The sequence below is a fragment of the Suillus plorans genome (assembly GCF_016647745.1).
Source record: "Suillus plorans strain S12 chromosome Unknown HD556scaffold_2, whole genome shotgun sequence".
Classification (NCBI taxonomy): Eukaryota; Fungi; Basidiomycota; class Agaricomycetes; order Boletales; family Suillaceae; genus Suillus; species Suillus plorans.
Window position 1 is genome coordinate 670,620 of NW_024537386.1, and position 25,916 is coordinate 696,535.

At 49.4% G+C, this 25,916-nt stretch overlaps 10 protein-coding genes across 10 annotated transcripts; 5 read left to right on the forward strand and 5 right to left on the reverse strand.

Moving 5' to 3' along the window:
• Positions 1-246: 246 nt before the first annotated feature.
• On the forward strand, positions 247-597 carry HD556DRAFT_1436460 (uncharacterized protein; the record flags this gene model as incomplete). Its single annotated transcript, XM_041305576.1, has 3 exons — positions 247-282; positions 341-419; positions 473-597. 3 exons carry the CDS (start codon positions 247-249, stop codon positions 595-597), a joined length of 240 nt encoding a protein of 79 aa, XP_041166979.1.
• Positions 598-2,332: 1,735 nt separating this feature from the next.
• On the reverse strand, positions 2,333-3,226 carry HD556DRAFT_1436461 (Phospholipase/carboxylesterase/thioesterase; the record flags this gene model as incomplete). Its single annotated transcript, XM_041305577.1, has 3 exons — positions 2,333-2,587; positions 2,642-3,100; positions 3,155-3,226. 3 exons carry the CDS (start codon positions 3,224-3,226, stop codon positions 2,333-2,335), a joined length of 786 nt encoding a protein of 261 aa, XP_041166980.1.
• A 114-nt stretch (positions 3,227-3,340) lies between these two features.
• HD556DRAFT_1322353 (Phospholipase/carboxylesterase/thioesterase) lies at positions 3,341-4,564 on the reverse strand. The gene is made up of 4 exons (XM_041301381.1): positions 4,419-4,564; positions 3,885-4,352; positions 3,560-3,814; positions 3,341-3,510 (listed from the first exon to the last, which is right to left on the reverse strand). Exons 1-4 carry the CDS (start codon positions 4,476-4,478, stop codon positions 3,502-3,504), a joined length of 792 nt encoding a protein of 263 aa, XP_041166981.1. The 5' UTR covers positions 4,479-4,564; the 3' UTR covers positions 3,341-3,501.
• A 735-nt stretch (positions 4,565-5,299) lies between these two features.
• Positions 5,300-6,559, reverse strand: HD556DRAFT_1225530 (guanine-1-methyltransferase-domain-containing protein; the record flags this gene model as incomplete). Its single annotated transcript, XM_041297019.1, has 4 exons — positions 5,300-5,545; positions 5,609-5,716; positions 5,877-6,224; positions 6,278-6,559. 4 exons carry the CDS (start codon positions 6,557-6,559, stop codon positions 5,300-5,302), a joined length of 984 nt encoding a protein of 327 aa, XP_041166982.1.
• A 307-nt stretch (positions 6,560-6,866) lies between these two features.
• Positions 6,867-7,753, forward strand: HD556DRAFT_1428593 (Phospholipase/Carboxylesterase-domain-containing protein; the record flags this gene model as incomplete). The annotated part of the gene is made up of 2 exons (XM_041304728.1): positions 6,867-6,941; positions 7,061-7,753. The coding sequence occupies 2 exons, from the start codon at positions 6,867-6,869 to the stop codon at positions 7,751-7,753; spliced, it is 768 nt and encodes a 255-aa protein (XP_041166983.1).
• A 221-nt stretch (positions 7,754-7,974) lies between these two features.
• HD556DRAFT_1225459 (S-adenosyl-L-methionine-dependent methyltransferase) lies at positions 7,975-9,378 on the reverse strand (the record flags this gene model as incomplete). The annotated part of the gene is made up of 9 exons (XM_041297015.1): positions 7,975-8,055; positions 8,104-8,159; positions 8,210-8,262; positions 8,312-8,459; positions 8,524-8,591; positions 8,643-8,844; positions 8,901-8,939; positions 8,990-9,101; positions 9,154-9,378. 9 exons carry the CDS (start codon positions 9,376-9,378, stop codon positions 7,975-7,977), a joined length of 984 nt encoding a protein of 327 aa, XP_041166984.1.
• Positions 9,379-9,464: 86 nt separating this feature from the next.
• On the forward strand, positions 9,465-14,305 carry HD556DRAFT_1322385 (uncharacterized protein). Its single transcript, XM_041301382.1, has 10 exons — positions 9,465-9,840; positions 9,900-10,023; positions 10,070-10,331; positions 10,396-10,712; positions 10,766-11,110; positions 11,167-12,964; positions 13,016-13,170; positions 13,222-13,333; positions 13,385-13,617; positions 13,675-14,305. Exons 1-10 carry the CDS (start codon positions 9,812-9,814, stop codon positions 14,152-14,154), a joined length of 3,855 nt encoding a protein of 1,284 aa, XP_041166985.1. The 5' UTR covers positions 9,465-9,811; the 3' UTR covers positions 14,155-14,305.
• A 172-nt stretch (positions 14,306-14,477) lies between these two features.
• Positions 14,478-17,506, forward strand: HD556DRAFT_1225322 (uncharacterized protein; the record flags this gene model as incomplete). Its single annotated transcript, XM_041297002.1, has 7 exons — positions 14,478-14,819; positions 14,876-15,036; positions 15,091-15,102; positions 15,162-15,289; positions 15,351-15,742; positions 15,801-15,896; positions 15,950-17,506. 7 exons carry the CDS (start codon positions 14,478-14,480, stop codon positions 17,504-17,506), a joined length of 2,688 nt encoding a protein of 895 aa, XP_041166986.1.
• A 51-nt stretch (positions 17,507-17,557) lies between these two features.
• HD556DRAFT_1468953 (uncharacterized protein) lies at positions 17,558-22,037 on the reverse strand (the record flags this gene model as incomplete). The annotated part of the gene is made up of 11 exons (XM_041308417.1): positions 17,558-18,255; positions 18,307-18,535; positions 18,583-19,445; positions 19,498-19,524; positions 19,574-20,127; positions 20,178-20,426; positions 20,479-20,684; positions 20,736-21,349; positions 21,399-21,524; positions 21,599-21,684; positions 21,737-22,037. 11 exons carry the CDS (start codon positions 22,035-22,037, stop codon positions 17,785-17,787), a joined length of 3,726 nt encoding a protein of 1,241 aa, XP_041166987.1. The 3' UTR covers positions 17,558-17,784.
• Positions 22,038-22,113: 76 nt separating this feature from the next.
• HD556DRAFT_318380 (nucleoporin autopeptidase-domain-containing protein) lies at positions 22,114-25,714 on the forward strand. Its single transcript, XM_041310258.1, has 8 exons — positions 22,114-22,337; positions 22,393-22,491; positions 22,546-22,785; positions 22,842-22,990; positions 23,052-23,526; positions 23,577-23,705; positions 23,758-23,979; positions 24,032-25,714. Exons 1-8 carry the CDS (start codon positions 22,229-22,231, stop codon positions 25,561-25,563), a joined length of 2,955 nt encoding a protein of 984 aa, XP_041166988.1. The 5' UTR covers positions 22,114-22,228; the 3' UTR covers positions 25,564-25,714.
• The last annotated feature ends 202 nt before the right edge of the window (positions 25,715-25,916 follow it).

The following is a 25,916-nucleotide window of genomic DNA, read 5'->3' on the forward strand; positions in this document are numbered from 1 at the left end:
CGTCCGTTTCTTGCATCGGCCCATCTGCCACCAGCGTCTTATCACCTCGAACCATGTGCTACGTACTATACAGTTTCACCTTCGACACTCAGCCACAGATTCGCCATGTTCGTATATCAGTTGCGTCGTTCGCTCGTCTCATCTCAGCGCTCAGCGTTGTCCCACATCTCTAGCTCCGATCACCAGCCATCCTGTGGCTAACGCCACCCATTGCTCTCCTAAGTTTTCTCCTTTTCGTCTACCATCATGGCCTCTGCGTGCTCTTTTCACGGCGTAACCAGAGTTCGCTGCTTTTATCCTGAAGACGCCTCACCTACTGGATCCCACAACTTGCCTCCAGCAAGCGTTCCTATCTCCCAACATTATATTTGTAGCCAAATTCAATGATATTATGCCAGACGCCCTGCCTGGAGATTTCGGTGAGCACAAGGAAGAACTAATCACCGGAAAGACTGATGACAGAACGGAACAGAATCATACTTCACTTCCGACTATCTCAAAGAAGCAGACCAAGCACCTCCAGATGCATCAGAACAAATGGCCGAAGATGAATCGACGATGAATATTGGTGCATCACTGCTTTTCATTGTAGATTAATCGCGGTCCAGGTCCCTCGGACTGGAGAGATCCATTGCCTGCCTCGCATCACCTTCTCTTTCAAACCTGCACGGTGCAGCTGGACCGTCAATCGCAAACAGCTTCCTCTCAGACCTGCATACGCGACTACGTTCAACGGATGTCGAAGGCTCACATGGCAGAAAGGCGTACTGACAACTATACACTGCACTTTTGAGAGTGCGATGTCGCTGAGACATTCGGGCACTGTTTCCAATAGAGAATGAGGAGTAAAAGACGACGGCGAACCAGCATACAAGCATCTATTACTGTAATTGACGATAGGAAACGTCCGAAGGTGATCGGAACGCTTGTATTCAATATTCAGCTGCTGCCTGAGCGCTGAAGCTAGGCGCCAAATTGATGTTCCAACGTTCCGATATAGCTATCGGTACCATGTACCCTGTACCCGTGGAAGAGATTGGATGACCTCCCATTATTATGGTGGGGATATCATGGCGATTCGAATTCCTAGAGGCGAGTTGCTACTTTCCAATCAAATAAATTTAAATTCCTTTTTGCTCATTCATCAATCAGTCATGGTTCAATGGCTGCGTTGCACGCACCATGATCACTTCAAGTTGGCTTTCAACTTGAAAGCTGCCAAATTGTCAGCATTACGGAGCATACTCAGTTTCAGCGCGTCTTAGCCCACCCCATTAACCGTCGGACACATGGTGGTAGATAACAAGGCTCCGTCTCAGCCTGTACTGGATAAATGAAACTCGAGTAGGGGTGGGCGTCCGACGAAGTGGAATCCCCCACGAGCAAATAATCGTCAGTATGATTTTCGTTGATGCAGGATGGTTTCACCATTATTCGAGATATTGACAGCCTCCAAAGTCTATCACCATTCTGCCCGTTACAAGTAGTGTGTGGCCATGGTACTTACTCCGCTTGTCACGGGCAGAATGGATCACGATACATTTAGACAGTTCGCAAAGAAGGTTTGCTGGTCCTCAAAAATCTTTTTATGTACGAGCTTTATTACGTCGAGACACTCCGCCCGCAGCACGATAAAGACAAGACACAAATTTTCATTCCGTTCCGTAGTCTCTGCAAAAGGGGTAAGCATCTTTATGGTGGCAAACCTTAACTCAGAACTTATAAATCCTTTAGATATATTATATCCCCTTCCCGTTCAGGGCGATATAATGCCCAGGTCTTTAACTAGATGAGGACGACATGGATGTACTTGATGCACTCGATTAAGGGGAGGGAAATTTGATAACGTTAGTGGCCACCGTGACTGGAAGGACTCCGGGCCCTGTCGACGAAAAAATGCATTGTCAATGCAAAACTGTGCTGATTTTTCCATGGGTCGTGAATCATTCCGATTTCACCGGTTCACCGACTGACACGTGCACGTACTCACACCGTCGGCTGAAGACTTCCAGGACTAAACCCTTGTGAGCGTGTTGGCTGACCGAGGAACAAGACCGAGCCGATGTGCTCATCATTTGTGTATACCAATTGGGGATGTAGTCTAGCCGAATGGTTGTATGAATTGGACCACAAAGTTATGTAAATAATTGACCCATATCTTGAGCAACATCGCACGAGGCAAAGCAAAAGTGGTGTCGGGAAGTTCGCCAACGCCGTCACGACGCGGTAGCGAGGAGCCGTGTCGCATGAAATGGAGTGTTCAACTGTCCAGTCAATGCCAGGTCGATCGAATTTTTATTCAGGATGAGTCTCAGTACAGATTGACGCGCCCCTATCCTTCCAAAGGAAAGACCTTTTTTAAGAACAACCTTAGGTCCTCCATCTCAGATTCAGCCAACAGTGTCGCTACGCCGTACGACATGAAGCTCACACCCGGCTCTCCCACCTTCGTATAATGTCCATATCTCACTTCCAGTCTATCTCCTATGAAATTGGCTGACTCCCAGCTCAGATCCCAGGTCACAGATTCATTCTGCACCCCATGACCCCAGAACACGGGTATCGTACATGCGTGCATCGACAACCGCTGAAAACACATCTAAGACACAGCTTTTCGCCACACTTGAAAGTTTCCTCTCACCTTTTTGAATTTGTCTCGCATGGGGAGCCAACCACCTAGACATATGACTCCTCCCAACTTCCAACCATCTTGCGTGTCAGAACCACCCCTCCACTGACTGCCACCCAAACCTGCGATCAGGGATATCGCTCCCCCTTGGCCAAATCCCCCAAGCACGATACGTCCTTGTGAAATTCCTGAATCGATCTCAGACTGGATAAAGGCATCTAAATGCTTGACGCTTTGCATGATTCCCTCATCATACTCCTGGATGTCATCGTCTTCCGACAAATATATCAAAGGATCATGTAAGACGTCAAGCCAGCCCCTAGTTGAACTTCGCCTCCCTGTGGCTCCTTTCCATGCGGTAATGGAGCGCTCAGGCGCATTCGGAAACACCCACTTGATGTGTGGAAGCTGGGATGCGATCGTGCGCATCTCCTTGTTGTTTGAGAACTCCAGACCACTATCTCCCAGTCCCTATGAGCAAGTCAAAGATGAATATGTCCCTCTCGCGATCACCACAGCACGTACATGAGCAAATATGACCGTGGCGGTGTGCTTCGTCTTTGGGGTTATGGTCGCAAAAGTTAGTGGTAAAGACATTATTCTGGAGGAGCAAAGAACGCTGCAAAGAGGGCCACGTGTAGGAAACTTAAGCCCCACTCTGTCTCACTCATTCTCACTGTCAGGATGTGGCGGGCTGCAACATCAAGAAGCGTGGGATTATAGATATTCGCACACGAATATCGGGTACAATAGCCAGCAATTCTGAAATGTCAAAGGTCTCAATGTACCGACGGAATGCAGTACCGAACACACGTGTGGAACCAGATTTATGGTCCTAGACAATTGATTGGCTTTACAGGTTCTAAGCTGTTCTAAGTTTGCTACATACTGTCAGTATGTATTTAATCGAGGAGGGTCACTTAACCATACCTGCTGTGGTACGACACTTCCCAAGAATGTCACCAAGTCATCCATCTCTTTCTTGCATGAAGTGTGGCCCATACGTTCATAAGACCGAAAGTTAATCCCAGGAGCACCAAGTTGGTCATGGGCACCGTGCTTCACGATTCCAAGTTGATCTTGAAGTAATCCAACTGAAATCTCCCCCACTTTGTGATATATCACCGCATCTGCTGTTCCGTGTCCCCATAATACCGGCATAGACTTGGCATGCGACGAAATGCGCTGTATGAACGTTCAGTATCATCATAGCCCATGGGAGAAGAATTTATGATGGTGCATTATTAGTACTGACCGACTTGAACTTCTCTCTGACTGGCATCCAACCGCTCAGCACGACTACACCAGCCAGCTTGCTTTCATCCCCGGAACTCTTCGTTCTCCAGTCTTTACCACCCAAACCCGCCGCCAAAGCCAGAGCTCCTCCTTGACTGAATCCGCCCACTACGATGCGACTTTCTGGTATTCCAGCCTTAACTTCTGCTTGAACCAAGTCATCTATGATCTGAACACCATTCTTCACGCTCTCGTCATCATCAACCACTTTGCTCAAGTACAGCTCCGGTGGAAGCGGTAGATTAGACATATCAAACCATGAAGGCATCTCAGTGCCAAAATTCGCCGTGACGGCTTGCTCGGGTGCATCTGGAAAGATCCATTTGACATGAGGAAGACGAGCGGGGATTGTCAGTTCGCCGGGCTTTCTGTAGTCGTAATCACCGCTTATCACTGCGCGCCAACTTTGTCCTTCGTCGCCGAGACCCTACACGGTGAGACTAAATCAGCGTATGCTTCTAGCACGATCAAGAGTTGGCCATTATGAACACACATGGGCAAAGATGACGGTTGCGGTGTGCGCTGCGGTCGGCTGGATGATGGCTGACGGCATCTGATATGTACTATGTCTGTGTGGATAGGTAGAGAAAGTGCGCGCTGCCAGCGATATGATAGATTGCAATGCACGTGAACTAGGCATGGCTAATAGCATCATATGCCGGCTGCAGTTTCCGGCCTCGTTCCTCGGCTAACCGACATGCTTCCCGTGCACCAATGATAACTTATGCAGTCACAGTAGTAGACGGTGATCTTAGTCTCCCGTAGACCAATAGAAAGAAGGCAGTCGTACGTTCCTTCTACCGAGACAAAATGGTCACCGTGAACACAAGTGACGCTATCAATAGGGTTATAACGTTAATGTAATCATGGGACATCCAAGCAAGGTGAGCGTTAACGCCGGCGACAGCGCCTTGTTGTTTAAGCGAAGTTGAACATAGTATATGATAATAATATCTTCAAGTGGAGTTCGCTTCGAATAATATTGATTGCAGGTTCAAGTCATGTCCCCTAGCGGTCTACAGCCTGAAGGAAGACAGTTGTTACCCCTATTCATGGCTATGCCAGGTCTGAACTTACCTGAAGTACGTAGTATGCGCAAGATACATGAACGCAAACGCGAATTTATCGTGCACAATATGCCTGGATATTTTTAATCACACGATAGTCACACTTGGATTCGGAAGGATGGGTAGGAAAAAAAAATTAACCAAGGACTTTCGCTAGAAGCAAGCGGTTCATCCGTTCGTGATGGAAAATGCATCCCAACCTGTTGGCTCCGCGGCAACTGTGCTGAATCATGTCACTTGCACTGCGCGCCTGATAGGAGTGCAGGTGGAGAAATTATTAATATGCCACGGATAGCACTGGTTGGGGTCAAGAGCCGGAAACCCCGCCATCCTGGTCATCTTCTTCCCCATCCCCGTTCTCGTTCGAAGCCACCAGCTCTGCTTCGTCGGCATCCTCCTGGTCTTCCTGATCTTCACCTTCTCCAACATGCTCTCCTTCAGGGGGTGCATTTGGATTGGTCAGTTTGTTTTGGAACTTTCTCTGCGGAATGATGCTCCAAAACGCCTGCTCCCAGTCTCGTGTTTCAACCCACTTCAGTAAGATTTCGAATACCTATAGGTAAACCGGACAGCCTTCGCTATCAGAAAAACAAACGACGTAACGAATAGATGTCACCTGGTTGACCGTGAGCACCTTCCTCGTCGTTAACGATGCTATATATCGGCCTATAGGAAGGCGTGCGTGTCGAATGGATGACGTTTTAGCTTTGTCAAGGCAGAGATTCTGATATATTTTGTTAGATCAGGGTGGAGGAATTACGGGAGATCTGGGGAGCAGATCGGGGAAGGCGAACATGGGGTCGCTGAAGAATAATACCGGCTCCATTTTCTGGTTTTTGCGAAGGAATACCGAACAGGGTATGAGGTTTTTTCAAAGTACATACCTTGTATCGGTTGTGATCGCAAATACCTCCGATAACGTATATTTCGCCCTCCTTAAGTTCTATCAGCTCTTCCTCGGAGTCAGCGGTCAGGTAAACCACACTCGCGCGATGTGCATCCATGTCTTCATCTCCGCCGCAAGAATCAGATTTGGATGTCCATATTCGATCGTAACCTTCCTCCCACCATTTTGTATTCGTCCATCGCTTGTATCCAGCATCGTTTATGGCATCTAGCCGCGCCTTTGTCCGCCCATTGAGGGATGTAAACAATAGTGATGTAAACGGGGTAGATGATCGTCGATTCGCGCTGTATGTATATGCCAGTTGGGAAGTCAAAGAGGTCACTTCCTGCAGGTATGCTCGTGTCAGTTTTAGGTAATGCCGATGGTATTCGTACGCACCTTGTCCGTCATCATATCATCGAAACCCAGGTCTATCACCACTTGCGCAGCAAATGAAGTCTGATCAAATCCACCCATTTTACGACGCTTCCGTGGCTCCGCATCGCCTGCTTCTGCACGCTCTCGTCGCTTGCGTTTTTTCGCCTCCTTCTCGCGCGCACGACGTTCAGCCTTTTGCTCTTGTAAGCGAGCTGCTTTTGCGGCTCTCTTTTGGGCTTTCTTTGAAAGGGGTTGTGAGGTAATAGAGATTTCTTCGGCCTGGGCAATCACTGGTTGTTCCATGATGATCACTGTCCGAGCTTCGGTCGCAGTCTAGGGATCTCGGTGGTATTATTTGCACCAATGGTTAAGGTTGAATTGCCACCGCGGCCGGGGACCGCCGGCACTTACGGGATTAGTGTAGATAAGAGATCGATCGTACTGAGTGTAGAAGACGGGTCAAATATAACGATCAAAGTAGCTATTTGGAGGCTTATACATACTTAGGGAGCCATTCCTCTCCTCCGGTGCTAAAATTCTTTACAAGTGCCATTTCTAGTTCACTTTACTCATCTCTCACCTCCTCAATACACGAGGGAGACACCCAGCGATGTCAGTAGTCACGCTGCCCTTCCTAGTGGTACAGCCAACCAAAGCACATACCGCAACTGTAATTTGTGTACATGTAGGTGCACTCTCTCACCCCGCATGTCCTTCATCCATTTGCAACGGCGTCGGACGCCCAGTACCTTACTTCTTCTGTCACTCGCCTGTTTTGTCGTTCGTGCTGATCACATGCACTAGGGCATCGGTGATGATGGCAGAGGATGGATTCCCCTCACAAACGAGCTCGCGTCTGCCCTCCCACACGTCAAGTGGGTTCTCCCCCACGCACCTCAGCGACCCGTAACAGTGTATAATAAAGAATGGCTTCGTGCCTGGTTCGATATACCATCTTTTTCCTTCACCGAGACCGAGGATGCACCGGGCATGTTGGACTCGGTACGCAAGCTAGACGCGCTTGTCAAGGCCGAGGTCGACGCTGGCATTCCACAAGAGCGTATTGTCCTCAATGGCTTTTCGCAAGGTGGTGCAATGGTACTCCTTTCTGGTCTCGGAGGGCGTGCGGTACGCGAGGGAGGTGAGGGCTGGAAACTTGCAGGAGTCGTAGTGATGAGTGGATGGCTGCCATTACGAGACCGTTTCAAGTCACTTATCTCCCCGCACGCGCTAACAATGCCGGTTTTTTGGGGTCATGGAACAGACGATCCACTTGTGAGATATAGCTTCGGGCGAAAGTCGGCGGAGATCTTGAAGGACCAGGTCGGTTTAGCGCTAAGGTGGGGCGATAAAGGAGAAGCGGAACGCGCGGCCTTTGGGAGCGCTGGTGTGAGTTTTTTGGGGTATGATGGTGTACTGCACGCAGCATGTTCTAAGGAGCGTGCTGACCTGAAGGAGTTTTTAAAAAGAGTAATCCCTGACAATCATACGGGATGATGAGATAGGGGTTATTAGGCCGAGATGGTGCTACCATTTATTTTTCTTGTTCTTCTTCGTAGGTCGCATACCACGTTACAGTTGGGATTGTAGGATTTTAGTAATTCTTAGGAAGTGAAAGACAAATTCGATAGTCGAGATCTGATGTTGAGTTCATGAAATAGGTTAGCAATAGTTCGAAGCTAGAATGAGATTCTAGTCTACAACGATAGCGCGAGAAACTAGAGCACATCTTTGAGATTCGTCTGGGCTGATCCACGTTCGAGGGGCTTGGGTTGATTCAGCGAAGGTTTCCAGCCAATCTGAAATAGGATGAGGTAAAAACCTATCAAAAGGGGATTTGGATATACCATGTAGATAATCTGGAATGTCGCTGGAACGGAGCCGTCTTCATTTCCGTGCAGTTCTATTTAAAAGAATTAAATTTTATAGATTATACGCTGTGCTGTAACAGACCTTTATAAATAGCTGAGGCAGCAGCCAACGTATCCCTGTGCAAGAAGTGTCGCCTACAAAGTCACAATAGGAAACAAAGATACGTGCATCGAATTGGCTCACCGTCCAACAATAGCGTTACTCTCACCCATGTCGCGCAGATCTTCGAGAAGCTCCCACATGCTTGGGTACCCAACACGTACTTCATCGATATCTACAGTGAGTAGAGTGAATCCCGCACGAGAGAGAAGGTTTGAGATGTCTTTAGTGTCTATACAAAAAGCAAAGTAGAGCCGATGAAACAGTAATAGTGCGATAGTGCATAAATCAGTTACCTGTCATGGGCGAAATATGTGGCGAGATGCCGCCCTCGCGGTCTACTTCCGCAAGCTGAAGGGCAGTCCTGTGAATAGAATGTCTTTCAACGACATAGACGACCGTCCCAATCTCTTACCGAAGCTCAAACAAGGTATCCCCGCCAAACATGGCGCCTAAAAAGAGCCCATCAGGTTTCAGGGCTTCCTTTATTTGTACAAGCACGCCTGGTAGGTCGTTCACCCAGTGGAGGCTGAGGCAAGATACAATGGCCTCTTGAGAGTTGCGAGGAAGAACATCAAGAAGATTCTCTTCATCTGCATGTACACGCTCTACTTCAACTGTGGATCACTCGTATTATTGTCAGGGCGCTACCCAGTGAAATAACATGACGTACCTTCGAATTCTTCGTCCCGATCTCGGTTAAGCGTGGTCTCTGTACGACAGTCAGCTAAAAACGATGAGAGTCAGAAATAAAGAGCGAACTGCTAGAATCTATCATGAGTACTTTGCGCGTTTTTTCAGGCTCGAGGAGCTTGGAAAAGTGACCAGGCCCTGAACCAAGGTCCACGATGGTGTTGAATTTGCGTTTGATATCCTACACATGAATCATTCAGTTAAGTTGAAAAAAACAAAACAAGTCAACCGACAAGTAGTCTCTCCATCATTCGGTCTGCAACTTCGTCCCGGACGTAGTCCACAGTCCTGCTCCCAACACCTGCATCTCTGCTCACTGCCCGATCTCTCTGCTTCCTCTTAGCAGCCCGGTCGAATACTTTATATACCCCACTAGTTGCTGGCGGAAGTGATTCGGAGGCAAATGCACGCGTCCAAGGACGTGTTGCATGACGAGCAACCACTTGGAGGAGGGACATCACTTAGCCTCGGAAGCGTCCGAATTGCGCTGGGTCGCGTCTACGCGTGACATGTAACTAACAGTCACAAGACAATCACGCGTTGTCTCCTACTTTAACTCTTTCATCATCTTAGTTTGCTCTTACAGATTCGGGGCTCTCGCTCTGCAATTTTTCATTTGACTCGCTCGATAGTTGGATATCGCGACAATGAACAATGGTGGTCAATCCAACTCAAGTGACTATCGTGCGATGGCTCCGTTTGTCAACCCCTTCAATAGCCAAGAGTACGCGTCACGCAAGGCCAAGATCGAGGAGGCTAAGCGAAAGCTCATCGAAATGGAACTACAAAATGAACTAGAGGAGATTGCAAGACAAGGGCGGGAGGCTGAGTGAGTGCTTTGTTGTTGAACAGCGTTGTAGCTAATGCGCCAAAAGGCAGAGACTGGCAGAGATGAAAGCGTCCATGGCAGCGCAAGTGCCGTGAGTAAAGAGATTTCACAACATTCTGTAGTGATTAATATATGTGATCACTTCACCAGTATCCCAGCAGGGTTTCCATCAGCAAGTGGCTCTAGCCACTATCCTAATGCAGTTTATCACTTTGCGGAAGAAGTACCTTTGACAGCCAGAATCGAAGGAGAAATACGCGACACATCTCCAAATGTACTGCTCGTATTTGCTGTGTCTTCTTTAGTCTTATTTTGTTCAGTCATCTAGGCCGCAAATGCCATATAGCTACCAACATAACTACCCGACCACCAATCAGTCACAGCAAGCAGGATTTCAGGCGCATAGTTCAACCCAGCCACCGTCGCAGAGGCCATCCTTTACGCAAACACAGTCACAGGGAGCGGCAAGGTCCCGAAGTTCGCATGCGCCATATCCTCTTGGCCCCGCATTTACTGTTCACGGCTATCAACATTCACAGCAAGCCTCGTCTACGCCTTCTCAACAGCAACGATTTAAATTTAGTATGTAGAATTTTGTCCGTTAATTTTGCATGGTTATACTTACTGCATCTGTGTTCTACCACAGATGAGGAATACTGGGAAAAGCAGAGCCAAAAGTATGCGGCAGAGCTGGCTGGTGCAAGTGCGCAAACTTCACAAGCAGGCATCAAACCGCAAGCAAGCACGTTTACTGGAACAGGGATACCCCAGTATGCCCCTCAAGTTCAACATCAAGTGGCATCCCCAGCTGCACCGGCCGTTGCGACTATCGTCTCATCGACTGGGCGCCCATCTTTGTCATCTGCTGAGCGACCGTCCACCAATCGTCAATCCTCGGGCAGCCTTGCTCAGTCCACCATGACGAAACCAGAGTTCATTCGGCGTTTCCAGTTGGCTTGCAATGTAAGTTGCGACGTTGGTGAATTCTGTACCTTCCTTTAAATACTTTCTGACAGCACGGCCCGCAAGCTATTCAAAACTTTCTGAGCTCATGCCCTGTGGCCGTGGAATGGTGGGCCGAAGCTGCGCGCAGCCTTAATCCAGAAAATTTCAAAGATGAGGGAGTTCTCAAGATGCTTAATGACATGAGAAATCTTAAGTGGACCCCCTTACCTCAAGCCAATTCTTCTGCCTCTGCCAGTACCAACGTCCATGTTCCTACAGGGATTTCGGCAACATCTGAAGCCACAATTCAACCTTTGCCTTTGCCCTTGCCTGCGAATCCCCCGCCCGCTCAACAAACGCCAGCAGGTCCCGGTACCAAGGAAGCTTTCGTGCGATACTTTCATGAACGATTTCAGGTGCATCACTTTGTACCTCGCTGACCAACCGAGTTTGACGATTTTTTCATCCTCAGGGAACAGACATGGACGTGACTGTCAAATTTCTTATGCAAAATCTGCATTCCGTGCCGGAGGAGTGGCGGAAGGCGCTCTTCGGCAGTCTAGCTCCAGAGTTTAAAAAGGAGCTTGGTCATGCATTGACTCGTGCAAAGGCTTTAGCAGCTAGCAAAACTTTACCTGTGACCAGTACCACGACGCCGAATACCTCCTCCGACCGTGTGCCAACCGTCGCGCAGCAAAGTCGAACCACTACTGCCAGCAACGCTGTTACACCTGCAACTGTGCACACTACGTCTGAGTCGTCAAAGTCGATTCCCGTACCCCCCAGACCGTCTGTGACTAAAAATACACAGGCTAAGTCCACGAGTGTACAACCCCCAAGGGCGTTGACTTCAAATCACACTGCTGCAACTACCGTCGCTGCATTGGCTACCAAGGCGACCCCCGCACCTCACGCACAGGTATCTGTATCGACCACGCAGACGGCGCTTTCAGCGTCCTCAATACAGCAAGCTACATCTCTGACCGGGACTAGTATACACGGACAAACGGTGGGCGGTGCTCATAAACCATTCAGTGTACCCCCTCCAATGAGTATACCAAGTGCTGATGGCAATGTCGCTCAATACGCATATGATCCATATTTGAAGAAATACGTGCGGGCGGATATCCCAACGGAGCGCGCAGTGCCATCAGAATCGAACACGGGTATATACTCCCACGACTCTGTGTCCAAAACATATTATAGGCAGCAGCCGCCAGCTCTCGTGCCTCAGGCCATACCGGCGCCAATGCAAGCTCCAGCTACTGTATTGATTCCGCCTTCTACTCCGCCGCGACAGAAAGAGAATGGGGCTACCCCAGTGGTGCGTACACCGCAACAGGCCGACAGGTCACGGCTTGCAAAAGATATCCTAAGGTCACTAGGAATAAATCCGCCACCCGTGACGGCGGAAAAGGAAAAAGATGCTTACGAGGAAGCTGGCGTATCACCGGGAAATCTACCAGTAGCCGCAGAGCATCAGCAGGAGACGCCACCATCTGATGACTTATCAGCAGCTGAAGCCCCACAGGAGACTAGCGTCTTACAACCTCCGGATGCTTTGATGGAACAAGAACAGGCTGAAATACAAACACCGCAAAGTCCTATCAAGGAAGTCACTGCTGATGACATAATTGTGGATGATGAACCAAGTACTACTATCCCCGAAAAGGACACTGCCTCCCCCGAATTCCCACTACCTGTTGTTACACCATGTCCAGCATCCACATCTTTGGATCAGGAGGAGTTAGCGCGTGGAGTTGATGGAATGTCGATAACCACTGATGTACACCGTTCCAAGCCCAGTCGAGAAGATGGGCCTATCGATAGTCCCATATCATTCCCAGATCTGGATGAGTTTCTACCGCCTGTGCTTGAACCTGTGGGCATCTCATCTCCTGCCCCCAGCTTTAGGGCGCAGTCGCGCGAGCAGAGTGAAGACAATAGGAGTGGGGCTCTTCCGCTTTTCCTGCCGTCACTATCGGTATCACCTGCACCCTCAGGCCACTCTGGTGTCCAACTTCCACCGGAGACAGACGATGAGGTTTTAATAGTAGAATCCATGTTACGCGGTGGTTCGCTTTCTAAGAGCCGTGTAGATTCGTTGGATGAGGATCATGCACAGACCTCACTACGAAGTGTGAAGAGGAAGAAAGGTCAACGGGTCTATGTGTTAGTACCGCAGCCTCCTCCTGAGCTTAGGAGGGCTATCAAGAAACGAAAGCTGGAGGATCAAGGCATAGTCTCTGGCTCAGAGGAAGAGGAAGAGTGTACGAGTTTGTTCCAGTTCGGGTGATTTTTCTGGCTTATGTTCGTTGCAGCCAAATACAATGATTTCGAGCAAGCCCTCATAGCGGACTGCAGAGTTCGAATGGTTGAGAGACCCTGCCAATGGAATGGATGTGATGCTCTGATGAACAACGGCGAGAACCTCTATTTGCATCTCAAGTTGCACGTGCAAGAGGCTGGGTCTCAGGTAAGTGGATACTCGATGGCAAGATCAAGGTAACTCACCAATCATCTCAAGGGTTTTTTTACATGCCGCTGGCAGTCATGTCCTCGGAGACTCAAGTCGGCAGCAGCTTTGGAGAAACACCTACAGAAACATTCGTACTTCCCTCTGCCATGTCCTCTTGCAAGTACGTGTGACCTAACGGTCTCGCTTACTATATTCGATTGACGTACTTCAGGTTGTTCAGATGTTTTCGATAAACCAGTTGAAGCGATGGGACATGAAGTACGACACCAGCAACAGGAATCAATCAAGAAATTGGAGATGAAACAGCCCCCAAAACCTTTCGCGCCAAAAATACCTCCCATGCTAGATCCTCCACCCAGCAGTCTACCATCCTATCGTGTAGAACCGAGATACATTCGCCAAGCTCATATCCCACCTCAACGCCATGCCGTGATCGGTCCCTGGGTAAGTTTTACAATAGACGCTAGGTATGCCTGCGCTATAATTGACACGATCATCAAGGTTCTTCAACACATATTTGGCCCTGTCGAACAAAACCTGAGAAAGCAGAACGCACCTATGCGACTCCGATACCCGCGCCCCGACGCTCGCCCGGAGAACCTGGATAACTTGAGGGCAAGGCCGGACGAATATGACTTCCTGGCATCACTGTCAACATCGCCAATACGAACGATCCGATATGAGGATCTTGATTCTGGAGATGTGTCGCTGGCACTACTTGACGGGCTCACGCTGTGGGATACAGATTCAAATAGTCGTCAAGAAAAATCGAATCCCAAAGAGGAGGGCTCGGATCTGACAAAAGACATGGTGATCGAGGTGCCAGAGGGAGGTACATCCAATTCTGTACCCGTGGAAGGATCTGGCAATTTACCCATGGGCGAGGCCTCAACCACGACGGACGGAATGGATGGTAGTCACTGGACTACGGAGGGCGCCGTGGGGGATGAAGAGGCTGTGATGATGATGTTATGGGATTGATGTCGTTGTTAGTGCACACGCACGGTCCTTGAATGAAAAGGGCCTCCACATATTATTGTGACTTGAACGGATGACATTGCAATTGTGGACAGTGCTAGCTGTCATATGTAACTAGGATGAGGAATTGAAAATAATTTTGTGGAAGTCGGCCACAACTTGAAGCTTACTTTGTATTGATGAGAAGCGTGATCGCAATCTGAAACCGGGTTCTAGGCCCATCACCACTTGGGCCGCGTTATTCTCCTACGCTCTCCCGCCTGTACATTATGATCGAGCCCAGTGCTACTCAAGGTGAGCTCGACACGACGCTCTTCTCCAAATACATGGTCGTTGACAAGTTCACAACAGTTCCAACTTTTATTTCGTCTCGTTCTGCCGATGTCATCCTGTCCGATATTCGTCCTACTAAATTAACTCCCGACGCTCTCAACTCCATCAATGCCCTACTGGACGAGTTACTCTATAGCACACTTAATGCAGCTCGGTCGTTCAACCCTTCCCGACTCAGGACTGCAATGCACAAAGTTCTACCAACCACCCTGGGCAAAGAAGCTATACTTGAGGCTGAGATGGAACTTAGAGCGTACTATCAGCGTACCATTACCGCTGTAGGTTCGGGCTCGTCGAGCGAGGATGGTGTTTTCAATTTGCAGTGGGCAGCCGAGGTGCGTTTTATGGCATTGCGTTACATTCACTCGGACCTCAACACCACTGTGTACAGCTTTTAAGGCTTAAATGCGAAGCATATTCAACCTTGAGCGATACAGACGAGAATTCAGACGCCGAAAATCGCCTGAAGGAACGTATGCTTGCAGACGGTGTTCCTCCTCCCAAGCAAGAAGTCCTTTCACCGGCCTCACTCTATCTAACCGCCATCATTGAGTAAGTACTTCTGCTGTTATTCAGAGTTCTCGGCCTGATAATCTATCTCGTTAGGTCCATATGCGAGTGAGTCTTAAGTTCTTTCGAAAGTGATGTTCCTGGTCCTGAGCTCATCCATATGATAGACACATTCTGTCAAATGTGGGACGTGTTGCATCACGAGATAGTAGCCGAGCAACAGCTAACTCTCAGGATTTATTCATTGCACTTTGCGAAGACAGTACGATATACGGTTTTTTCAAGAACATGAAAGGTTAGCTTATTTTTATCCGAATATTGTTCGGCACATTGATGACGTGTTTCATTGCTTCTAGTCTACGGGCAAATTGAGACACTGTCAAAATTACCGAAACTGAGACGGAGTAAATCTTTTACCCGGGAAAAGTTGTCGGGTGCGACGTCCCCGGCGTCCTCTCGCGAGGGAGACGCATCACGAAAGGACAACTCACGCCATCGCATGTCGTCAGAATCATCTAATATTGGACCCGCCATGATTTTGGGCTCTAATCCTCACTCTGCGAGATCATCTATCGACAAGGCACGCGCGATTAAAATATTTAGTGGCAACAGCAATAGAGGATCAAATGACCACCCAAATGGAACTGACTCTGTAATTGGTCATAGGAAGACAGATTCGTTAGTGAGCGCGAGCGCGAAGCAATCCATTCAGAGTGGGGACAGGTCTCCCATTTCGCCGACATTTTCCGTGCGGCTTCCATTGCTTCTCCATTATAAATACGTTGACTCATAATGCGTTCTAGGAGGATCGATCACAAGAATTTGATGACATGATGCGATCAGGGTCGACCATGAAAGTCTCGCTCACCCCGGATAGACTACGGACGATGGAGGTATATAAGGTTCCTTATCACGAAATTTTACGGATTGGTGATGATTATTTATTTGGTACTAGGCTCTTAACAAAGAGAAGGCACGCTTTAACGGTAGGAAAACCTCCCTCCAATCATCCCACAAGGACTCCATCTCGTCCGAAGCATTACTAGCATCCACTGCGCCTGACCAGCCCAAGCGAACGACAAGACCATCCTTGCGGCACGTTGACTCTATTCACGAAGACGACGAAATACAGCCCATAGTAAAACCCCCTCCAACGTCACGCCCTCGCCAGCTCAGTGCCGCTACTACTTCGGGATTTAGTCCACCCTCTTCCACCCGCGCTCGCTCTGCCTCTTCCGCTGATCCAATGGTACTAAAGTCTACCACATTTCCACCACCAAGGCAGCCGCATCCGAGCCTTGGCTCGTCCTTGAAGCTACCGAACTTAACACCAAGCAAGGCACATCAGAAGCGAACAAAGCCCATCCCTCATGGATTGGACGTCGACCAGTCACGACCTCCTCGTACTCACACCGTCGCGAGAAACAGAGAGTCACTTGATCTTGATGATATCATGGGTGCTTCGGAAAACGAGGATGAGGCAGAGAAGCTGAAGAGTACGCCCTGCTATAATTCGCAGAGAGGCATATCAGCAAGCGCTAGAGAGCTTATTGACTTTCTCGCCGAGGGCCCACCAGAACCTCCCGCAACTTCCTCAACCAATGTCAACTCAGGGTCTCTCTTGACGCCAAAAAAAACTGGCCGCCTGCAGCGCATGATCTCTAAGATCACACTCAACGGCAACGAGAAGGCTCGTTCCGATAATGAATCTGGCAAAAGCTCTCCCCGGAGGGCAGACGCTCCTACCCCTCTCCTACCCAACAAGTCCCTGACGAATCTCAGCTCCCTCGCGAACAGACCCGTTCCACCTCGATATCCTACCGACTTGCCCTCTGCTACATCATCAGACTCCCGTAGCTCTGTTGATAATGCACTCTTAGATCATCGGGTTCGGAAACAGTCTTTTTCACGCAAACCGGTGCCCCCACTTGATCCCAAAACAACCTCACCAGACCCTCTTGTCTCCACATTGGCTCCCAGCATGGTTGTGGTGGATGTTGGCCCCCCTGTACCTCCCATACCCACCAGTTTAGTCCCAACCACTTCCAAACAGCATGATTCTGTCAGCAAACGTGGTTCTGACGATAGTTCATCGGCCATAGTACCCGTGGAAGCACCTGCTCGTTCGAGCTCAGAGTCAAAGGCACCTACGGTGCAAGCACCAGAACGTTCCTCTTCCAGAGTTGTACTCTCACACCTTGCCAAACGTCCAGCACAGTTAGCCACTGCTACATCTTCACCTTCCATCCCGCCTTCTGTCATCGATCATGCTCATGACATGCGGCGAACGCTCTCGCACGCAACGAGCGCAACTGAATGTCGTCTGCTCATAGATATCTTCTTGGCTCGGGCTGGTCTGGTGGCTGACTCGTCAGAGCTTCAAGTTCTAGTCTCCGCCCCCCTAACGCCCGAATGTGCTGCAAAGGAGTCTCGGATGGAGCACGCCATTGTTGAGCTATTGCTGGGTGGCGACGAAGAGTCTTCAGACCCGCCAGTCCAGTCTGAACCATAATCCACGCAAGCCTCATACCTGTTTCATGATTCAAAGTCACTATGGATACGCCCTAATGATACCCAACTCTCCTTCACTCGATCTTCCATGTAGATCTAACAACTACTCATTTCTATTGACTCTCGTTCTCGTTATTAGTGTCAGCGAGCTGACAGTTGGCCTTTTGTTCCCTTGGTATCCATAGCCTAATGTTATTAACGATGGTCTATGTATGGTTTTTGAGCCACGAAAGCGACAACAAGAATATTGATCTGAGCACTGAACGGGTGACAAGTGTTTCATCGTACTTCCAATGAAACGGCAATGCCCATGGCGGCCAGCTCGGCACAAAGATAGCGGAACACGTAGGGAACCGCCACAACATCGAGATCGCCACCTTTTGATGAACTGCGCAGCACGTTCGATGACGGTATAGCCACCATCACGCCTGGCAACGGACTTCGATCGGGATTTTGTCCCGTAGTCAGAGCCTGGCGAGCTCGTTCGTCATCTTCCTCGGCAACCGCGCGGCACACCCTGCAGTATTCTCCACCTGGACCAGTTGCTTTTATCGTGCCAGTAGATGACTCGCCCAAGCTTATATCATCGTAACCAAGGGATATGAGACTGCCACAGGTCCGACAGACCCATGTAGTAGAGTAATCTGAACAATTCATTAACCGGTCCTGGAGAAGGAACGACGTCCCATGAGCGATCAAAGCGTCGCGTTCCATCTCCCCAAATCGGATGCCACCAGCACGTTTGCGGCCCTGTTCAGGTTATTAGCAGACAGGCAGGACCATATATGACGACTTCCCTACCTTGACTGGCTGACGTGTCACGGGGTCAACCGGGCCAGTGGTTCTGACCTGGAATTTGTCTAAAACCATATGTCGCAGACGTTGGTAGTAAACAACGCCGATGTAGATATCCGCGGCGAACTCTTGCCCAGTGATGCCCGAGTACATGGGCTCGTTACCGTAGTAATTATAGCCAGCTGCTAATAGCTGTTCGCCAAAGTAGTCAATCGCTCTGTCTTCTTCAGAGAACCTAGATGCCATCAGCTGGCGTTGTCAACAGGAGCATTGGTGATTTACTGAAAAGGAGTCGCATCTTGCGCCAGTCCATGCATAGCACCAGCCTTGCCAGCCATGCTCTCCACTAACATGCCGATGGTCATACGACTTGGGAACGCATGTGGATTGATGATGACATCAGGTTGCATTCCGCTCTCCGAGAAGGGCATGTCAACAGTGGGCCATTTTTGTGAACATACACCCTTCTGACCATGACGAGACGAAAATTTATCTCCAATGACGGGAGAACGAGTTATGCGGAAAGTAATATGCAATTTTTGCAGCTCCGTGTCCCCAGTATCACCACCTTGAATTTCGTCAGCAGCTACCCGGATGAGGGCGAAGACCATACCTAACATGCGGATTTCATGCACGATTCCTTGCTCATCGCCCTTGTACTTGACGAACCTCGTGCGCCCAGTAGTCTCATCGATGTAAGCGGCTATAGGATCCCCAGAATCCAATTTGGTCCCAATGAACGGCAGGCCATCTTTATCCAAAAATTGACAACAAGTATGCTGTTCATTGCCTTCAGCTGTTCGAACATCGTGACCAAGACCAAAATGCAATGTAGGGGATGCTGATGATTTAGTGGCCCCTCGCATTTCCTTTAGATCGATTATCTGAGATTTATAAACCGTTCCATAGCCGAAGCCACGTTCATGAGCGGATTTGTTCAGGATCATGGCGTCCTCCATGTCGTAACCGGTATAAGAAATGACAGCAACGATGGCATTGGTACCGTTTGGGAACGAGTCCATGGCGTAAGTGTTGTGTAGATGTGGTCGAACGACGGGAGTTTGGCCAGTCTGTAACCGGTAGAGCTTGTTGTCCGTTCTGTGTTGTAGGGCGGTAGATGGGGTACCCATCGTTTGTTTACCCATCTTAAGACACGAAGTCAAGCTGGGCTGATGGTTCTCGTGTACTGCAACTTACCTGACACTGATAGATATTTCTGGGACTCTATACAGCAGATTAGTAGCAGCCTACATGGTGCGTTTTTGTGTATTACCTGATTAAAATCCGAGAACGGCGTTAAATTAGCCAAGATGGACAAGAAATTTGTCGGTGCATGTTCCACGTGTGTTGAAACACCTAGCTCGACCTCGTCAGGTTTGATTGCAATGTTCATGTAAACCTGTTCAAATGATCCAACTTGGTCGTCTTTCCCGTTGGCGATGAACTTCACAGGGCGCATCATCCTCGCTCGGGTAGAAAACAAGAACAAACCGGGGTACTGTCCACCTTTCGATTCGGGGACGAAACCAATCTCTAGATCGAGGGGAACCTTGTGTCGACCCTCGGTTTTCCATATCCGTAGATTGGTGGCAAGTTGGTGAGCAACCAACTGTCTTGCCCAGCCGATGACGCGGCCATCAAGTTGAACGCAAAGGTTTTTTCGGCCATCTATTGAAGATGAGAAGGCCTGTGTCATGCCGTGAGCTGCCAGGAGTGCAGGGATCTCAGCAACGGAAAGAGGCGTCGTGATAATGCGGCACGTCCTCGAAAGATGATTGAGCAGACCGCATGGGGCACCATCAGGCGTGTGCACTGGACATAGGAAACCTGAATAATTGTTAGTACAGGGCCAGAATGACTGAAGCGCACTACTTTACCCCAAGCTTCTGGTAATAACTTTCGAACGGTTGTTGTCTTGAGCTCGGCGAAGAAGGCACCACGATGAATACATCGAAAATGACTTATATACCTCATCCAATTGAGTTTTTCGGCAACAATAGTAAACCCAGATGCTTGTTGCAAATCAAGACCCGACGGTGAAACCAGATTACCAGTAGCCAAGAAATTTGACATTTTGGAACCGATATCCCAGTTCACCTTATTGATGACCTTCATAATATATCGTTCTAGGATTATCATCAGTTCATAGCAAGGTTGAAGTGAGGCATTTGTGCATACTGTCAAGAAAATCGACTGGTGCTTCTTCTTTCCTGACGTCTGTCGCAATCTGGTTTCTTACTTGGCTCAGCGCTTCCTCAAGGCGCTCCTTGATGATCATGCCATATAAATAACCAGGCAGCAGTACTTCCTGGTGCTGTGGGGAATCTGGGTTATCTGCGCAGCACGAGGAGGATACCACACTATATAACTTTCGCAGCATGAATCTGCGTGTGAACGTCAGTGTATATCAAGAAACGGAGAAAGCAGCTACGGACACCAGCATCCGGAATTTGTCGCGAGCCGATTTAAGATGTACCAGGACCATCTTCTGGATTAACCAAGCTCCAAGAGCTTGGTTCGTCCAGTCTTCGGGCATGCCAAGAACGACTCGAAATTTGTCGCCCAAGTACTCAAGACACTGATCACCAGTGTACAAGCTATACATCTTGAAACTACGCAGAAGAAGCTCAACGCGATCTGTTAGAAAAGTGTTTTCGTAATCTTGCATCATGACGTTATCAAAAATCTCCTTGTCGGAAGCACCGATGAGAGCTTTGAGGATAAGCATGATTGGTATCACATATTCTTGTTTTCTCCAGCTGAATCGTAGCATCGCGCTTCCGTTTGAGAGATAGTGGAGAGTATTGGTAACGCTGGATTGATCGGGGCGAACGCAGCGAATTTGTACTGCATATTGTGTGTACGAAGGACCACGATTAGCGAAAGATGGGCGAAGCAGAGAAGTGACATGATTTCGACGGGGAAGAATAAGATAGCGAATTAACCGTTCGTTTCCATTGATGATGAAGTAGCCACCAAATTCTTCTGGCTCTTCATGTCGCCTCACAAGTTCTGCAGAAGGTAGACTACGAATATTGCACCGAACAGACTAGTAATAGCAGTCAGTTCATCGTCCATACAATGTAATGGGTACTTACCCGAACCATGATCGGAACTAGACCACAGTCCCGCATTACAAATTGATCGGGATGAATGTTCCCGTTAATGCTCCAGCAGACCTTTGCTTGCATACGTCCCCGATAAGAGGTTAAACGCTCACGAGCCTGTCATGTACATCAGCTTTAGAGCATCCATCTTCAAACCTGTAGAACTTGGAAATTCGATGGAAGCAACTTACCTCTGTAGGAAATATTTTGCGCTCAGTACTCCATGTATCTCTGTCTGGAACTCTAGGAGGAGCTATAGATACCTCTTCTATCCAAACTATTCCGTTGATGAACATTATATGCAAATGGGAGCCTGACGCATCACTCACTACTCAGTCGATTACCCCAACCACGCTGACCACTCTCTGTCCCAAGCTCGCCGCTGCCATCAAACACAACGCGTTCGCCTAGGTCCTTGAGACCTAAAGATAATAGTCCTCGACCATCTCCGTCTCCCTTGGGCAGCCCAGAATCATCGAAGAGCGCGTTGAAGGATTCGATATGAGGGGTGACAAATTCATTGAGGATCGGATATGTTGAGCCCGTTTTTGGTGGATTTTTGAATGATTCTTCACGCTGGATGGTGTTAAATGTTGGTTGCCGCTTTGACTTCTGTGAGCCGTCTGGCATAATGTCTGACTGAACTACTTTCCCCTGGCTTTTCCCCTGCTCTTGCCAAATTTTTGGCTGAATAAGGTTAGTTATTGTGAGAAATAAGTTCCAAATGTGTGCATATCGGACCTTCGATATTATAAACTCCGCATCCTACTCCCGATGTCGACAGCACCAGTGACAAACGACTGCAGGCTCTTTCTTCAGATATGTTCGGAAGTAACACAGTGCAATCTTCCTGGGCAAATCCTCAACAGAATCAGAGCCAACCGCAGAGTTCTGGTTTTGGTCAACCTAGCGGCTTCGGACCCGGAACAGGTAAGCAAGTCATTTGCCTGTACAGCGTTTTACGCACCTGTTAATCGCTGAACAGGCTTTGGATCAACAGGTGCTTTTGGTCAGCCCCAGCAGCCACAAGCCAATCCAATGTTTGGCAATTTGGCGAACCCAAGCACGGGAACTTCAGCATTTGGTGTGTCCTGTCACGTTTATTGTATCCCTCATGACTGAATCACATTCGATGCAGGCGCATTTGGCCAGAATCCACCACAACCAGCTGCGGGTACCTCAGCATTCGGAGCTCCAAAGCCTGCCACGGGCTTATTTGGAGGGGGAGGCACCTCAGCTTTCGGAAGTGGCAGTAACACTTTTGGCTCAACAGCTGGGACGGGGCCCACGGTTTTCGGATCCAATCCCAACACTGGGGGTGCGTTTGGTTCTTTTGGACAGAATAGAGCCACCACTGGCTTTGGTGTTACCTCTCCAAGTAAGTGCACTTTTCTTTTTATGAAATGATTCAAAGGAGCTGACGATTGTCTTCAGCCACTGGCAATGACACCACTGCGCCTGTCACAACAGGCACATCGAATCCCCCCTACAACTCCTTCAGTGAAAAGGATCCGACGTCAACATCTACCCTGCAATATCAAACAATAACGGCTATGCCCGCCTATCGAGGGACGTCGCTTGAGGCGAGTGATTGCCACCTCCAGATATCAATCCCTTGCTTAACGGTCTTGAAATCTTACTTAGGAGCTTCGTTATCAAGATTATCAACAGGGACGGAAGACTGCAGGGGCATTTGGTCAGCCGTCCTTTAGTGGCACAGCAACTACCCAACCAACGAATTTATTCGGAGGTGCCCCTGCGCAACCTGCCACCACATCTATATTCGGCGGTGGTGCCGGCGCGGGGACAGCGTTCGGAAGCACGGGAACAACAGCAGGCAATCCTGGTACCGGCTTTGGAGCTTTCGCGCAACCCCAGCCCGCGCAACCGGCGACAGGTACTGGAACGGGAATGTTTGGGTCAGCCTTCGGTCCACCTCAACAGCCACAGCAACAACAGCCACAGCAACAACAACAGCAGCAACCTTCAACCTTTGGTTCCTTCGGGCAGCCACAGCAGCCAGCCACAACTGGGACCAGTATCTTTGGTTCGGGTGGTACATTTGGGCAGCAGAACAAGCCCACCACTGGCTTCGGGAGTGGTACCTTCGGGTCAACAAGTAGGACTCTTGCCGCTACCGATCTCGTACCTTCTAACATTCTACAACAGCAGGCGGCGCGTTCGGTTCTACAGGAACCTTTGGACAACCAGCCAGCCAGCCTACTGCAGGTACCACAGGCATTTTTGGTCAACCCCAACAGCAGCAACCTGCAACTGGGAGCACATTCGGTGGTTTTGGTACATTACAACGTTCATGTTCTATGAACAATACTAACTTTGTCGCTGTAAGGTTCGAACACGACTGCTGCCAAGCCGTCGATTTTCGGTCCGCCTGTTCAGAGTGGCACAACGTCTACCGGCTTTAACACGTTTGGCAATCAGCAGCAGCAGCAGCAGCAGCAACCTCAGCAGCAACCTCAGCAGCCGCAAGCGGGTAGTATATTCGGGAATACGGGCGGTGGCCTGTTTGGCCAGACCCAACAGCAGCAACAGCAACCTCAACAGACTGGGTGTAGGTTTTTTTTCCTCCAGTAGTTCATCTTAGTGATCTTTTTCACGAATAGTATTTGGTTCCACCCCAGCTCAACCTCCAGGTGGCCTATTTGGAGGTTCGACGGGTGGAGGTTTATTTGGGAATGTCCCACAAAATCAGCAGCAGGCCCAACAGCCCGCTCAACAGGGTGGGCTTTTTGGAACCAAACCGGCCACTGGCGGGGGTTTATTTGGCAATACGTTTGGTCAGACGGGCACGACGGGAACAATAGGCTCGCAACCCCAAACGAATCTTTTCGGGCAGCCTACGGGTCAAACAACGAACCAGCAATCAGCAGCTGGCACGAACGCGTTGGGCACATCTTTATTTGGCCCCAAACCCGCTGCACCTGGTCTTGGCACCTCAATATCAACGGGTAGCTCCTTATTTGGAAATGGACAATCATTGTCTGGTCTCAACTCCTCTGCTACTGTTCCTGGACCACAGGGAACTCTGTTCGCCTCCATTGCTGAACCTCTTTCTCAGAATCTGCCAATCTTCTCGATGCTCCCTCCTGGCCCGCGTGCCGTAGACCTTGACCAACAACCCAAAAAGAAACCCGGCTTTTTCGTCGACGTTCCTACACGTTCGCCTGTTCCATATCTGCAGCTCGGTTATACCCCCGCTAATTCGAAGCTGCGAGGCTTTGCGACATCAACGTCGGGGACTGCGCTCGGGTCCAGCACGAGTCCCTTCGCCACATCATTGACGAATGGGAAATCCAATGCGTTGGCACTTAGTCGCCTCGATGGGAAGGGTCCTGATGGATTGTTGGGGCGAAGCTCCACGCCATCTCTAGGAAGTGGGGGACGTCAGAGCGTGAAGAAATTGATACTGGACAAGAAAGTTGAGCCTGCAGACCTCTTCAGTCAATCTGGTTCGCGCGCTAGTCCCAGCAGAGTAACGTTCAGCCCTGCCCTTGGCCAGGCTGCACGCGAAAAGGAAGTTGCAAGAGAGAAAGAAGCCGCCGTCAGTGCAACACCTGCTGCTCCTCAAGTGGAGACTCCGACGCCTATCACTCGCAAAGTTCCCGGTCGCTTTTCTGCACAGAGCACCACCAATGTGTTGGGCTCCCAATCGACCTCACCTGAAAAAGAGCCTCCAGCACCAGCAGCATTGCAGCATGGTAGCTACTGGGTGAAGCCCGACCTCCCGACCCTCGTCAACCTTGGTTACGAGGACCTAGTGGCATTCAAGGACCTCATCGTTGGGCGTGTCGGCTATGGCGAGATCCAATTCCTGGAACCAGTCGACCTCACTAATCTTCCAAGACTTGGCGCTCTCCTGGGCGAGATTGTCAAGTTTGATGATAAAGAGTGCAGCGTTTACCCGGATACTGACGATGCAGACAAACCTGCACCGGGCTCAGGGCTCAATGTTCGTGCACGCATTATTCTTGTCAGATGCTGGGCGACGGATAAAGCAACTCGCGAGCCCATCAAGAATGAGAAAGATCCTGGTGCAGTTAAGCACCTGAAGCGGTTGAAGACGATCAAGGAGACCCACTTTGAGGGCTTTGACATTCGGGAGGGAAAATGGACATTCACTGTGGATCATTTCTGAGCATGGTTCTCGTTACATGTGAGGTGTTGGTTCTCTGTCGGCATACCTGTGCGGTGCAGTAGTATTCCTCTCCATATATTTGTAAGTGTTGTCTATGCCAAAAGTGCTGTTCTTAGTTTAGGTGCAGTTAGGAATACTTTGTACGCAAGTAGATAGCTTTGAATATTTGAATAATAGGTTAACAAACACCAGAAGCGGACAATGATGATATCACCTTACGCCTGACAAGTTGGAACGCGACACCTTGAAATTACCAGCTTTCCAACCAAGTTGCCGACTGCCATCATTGACCTATCTGTACATGTTGAATGCAAGCACAGGTCGTACAATACCCGAAATCATGCTGACCGCGT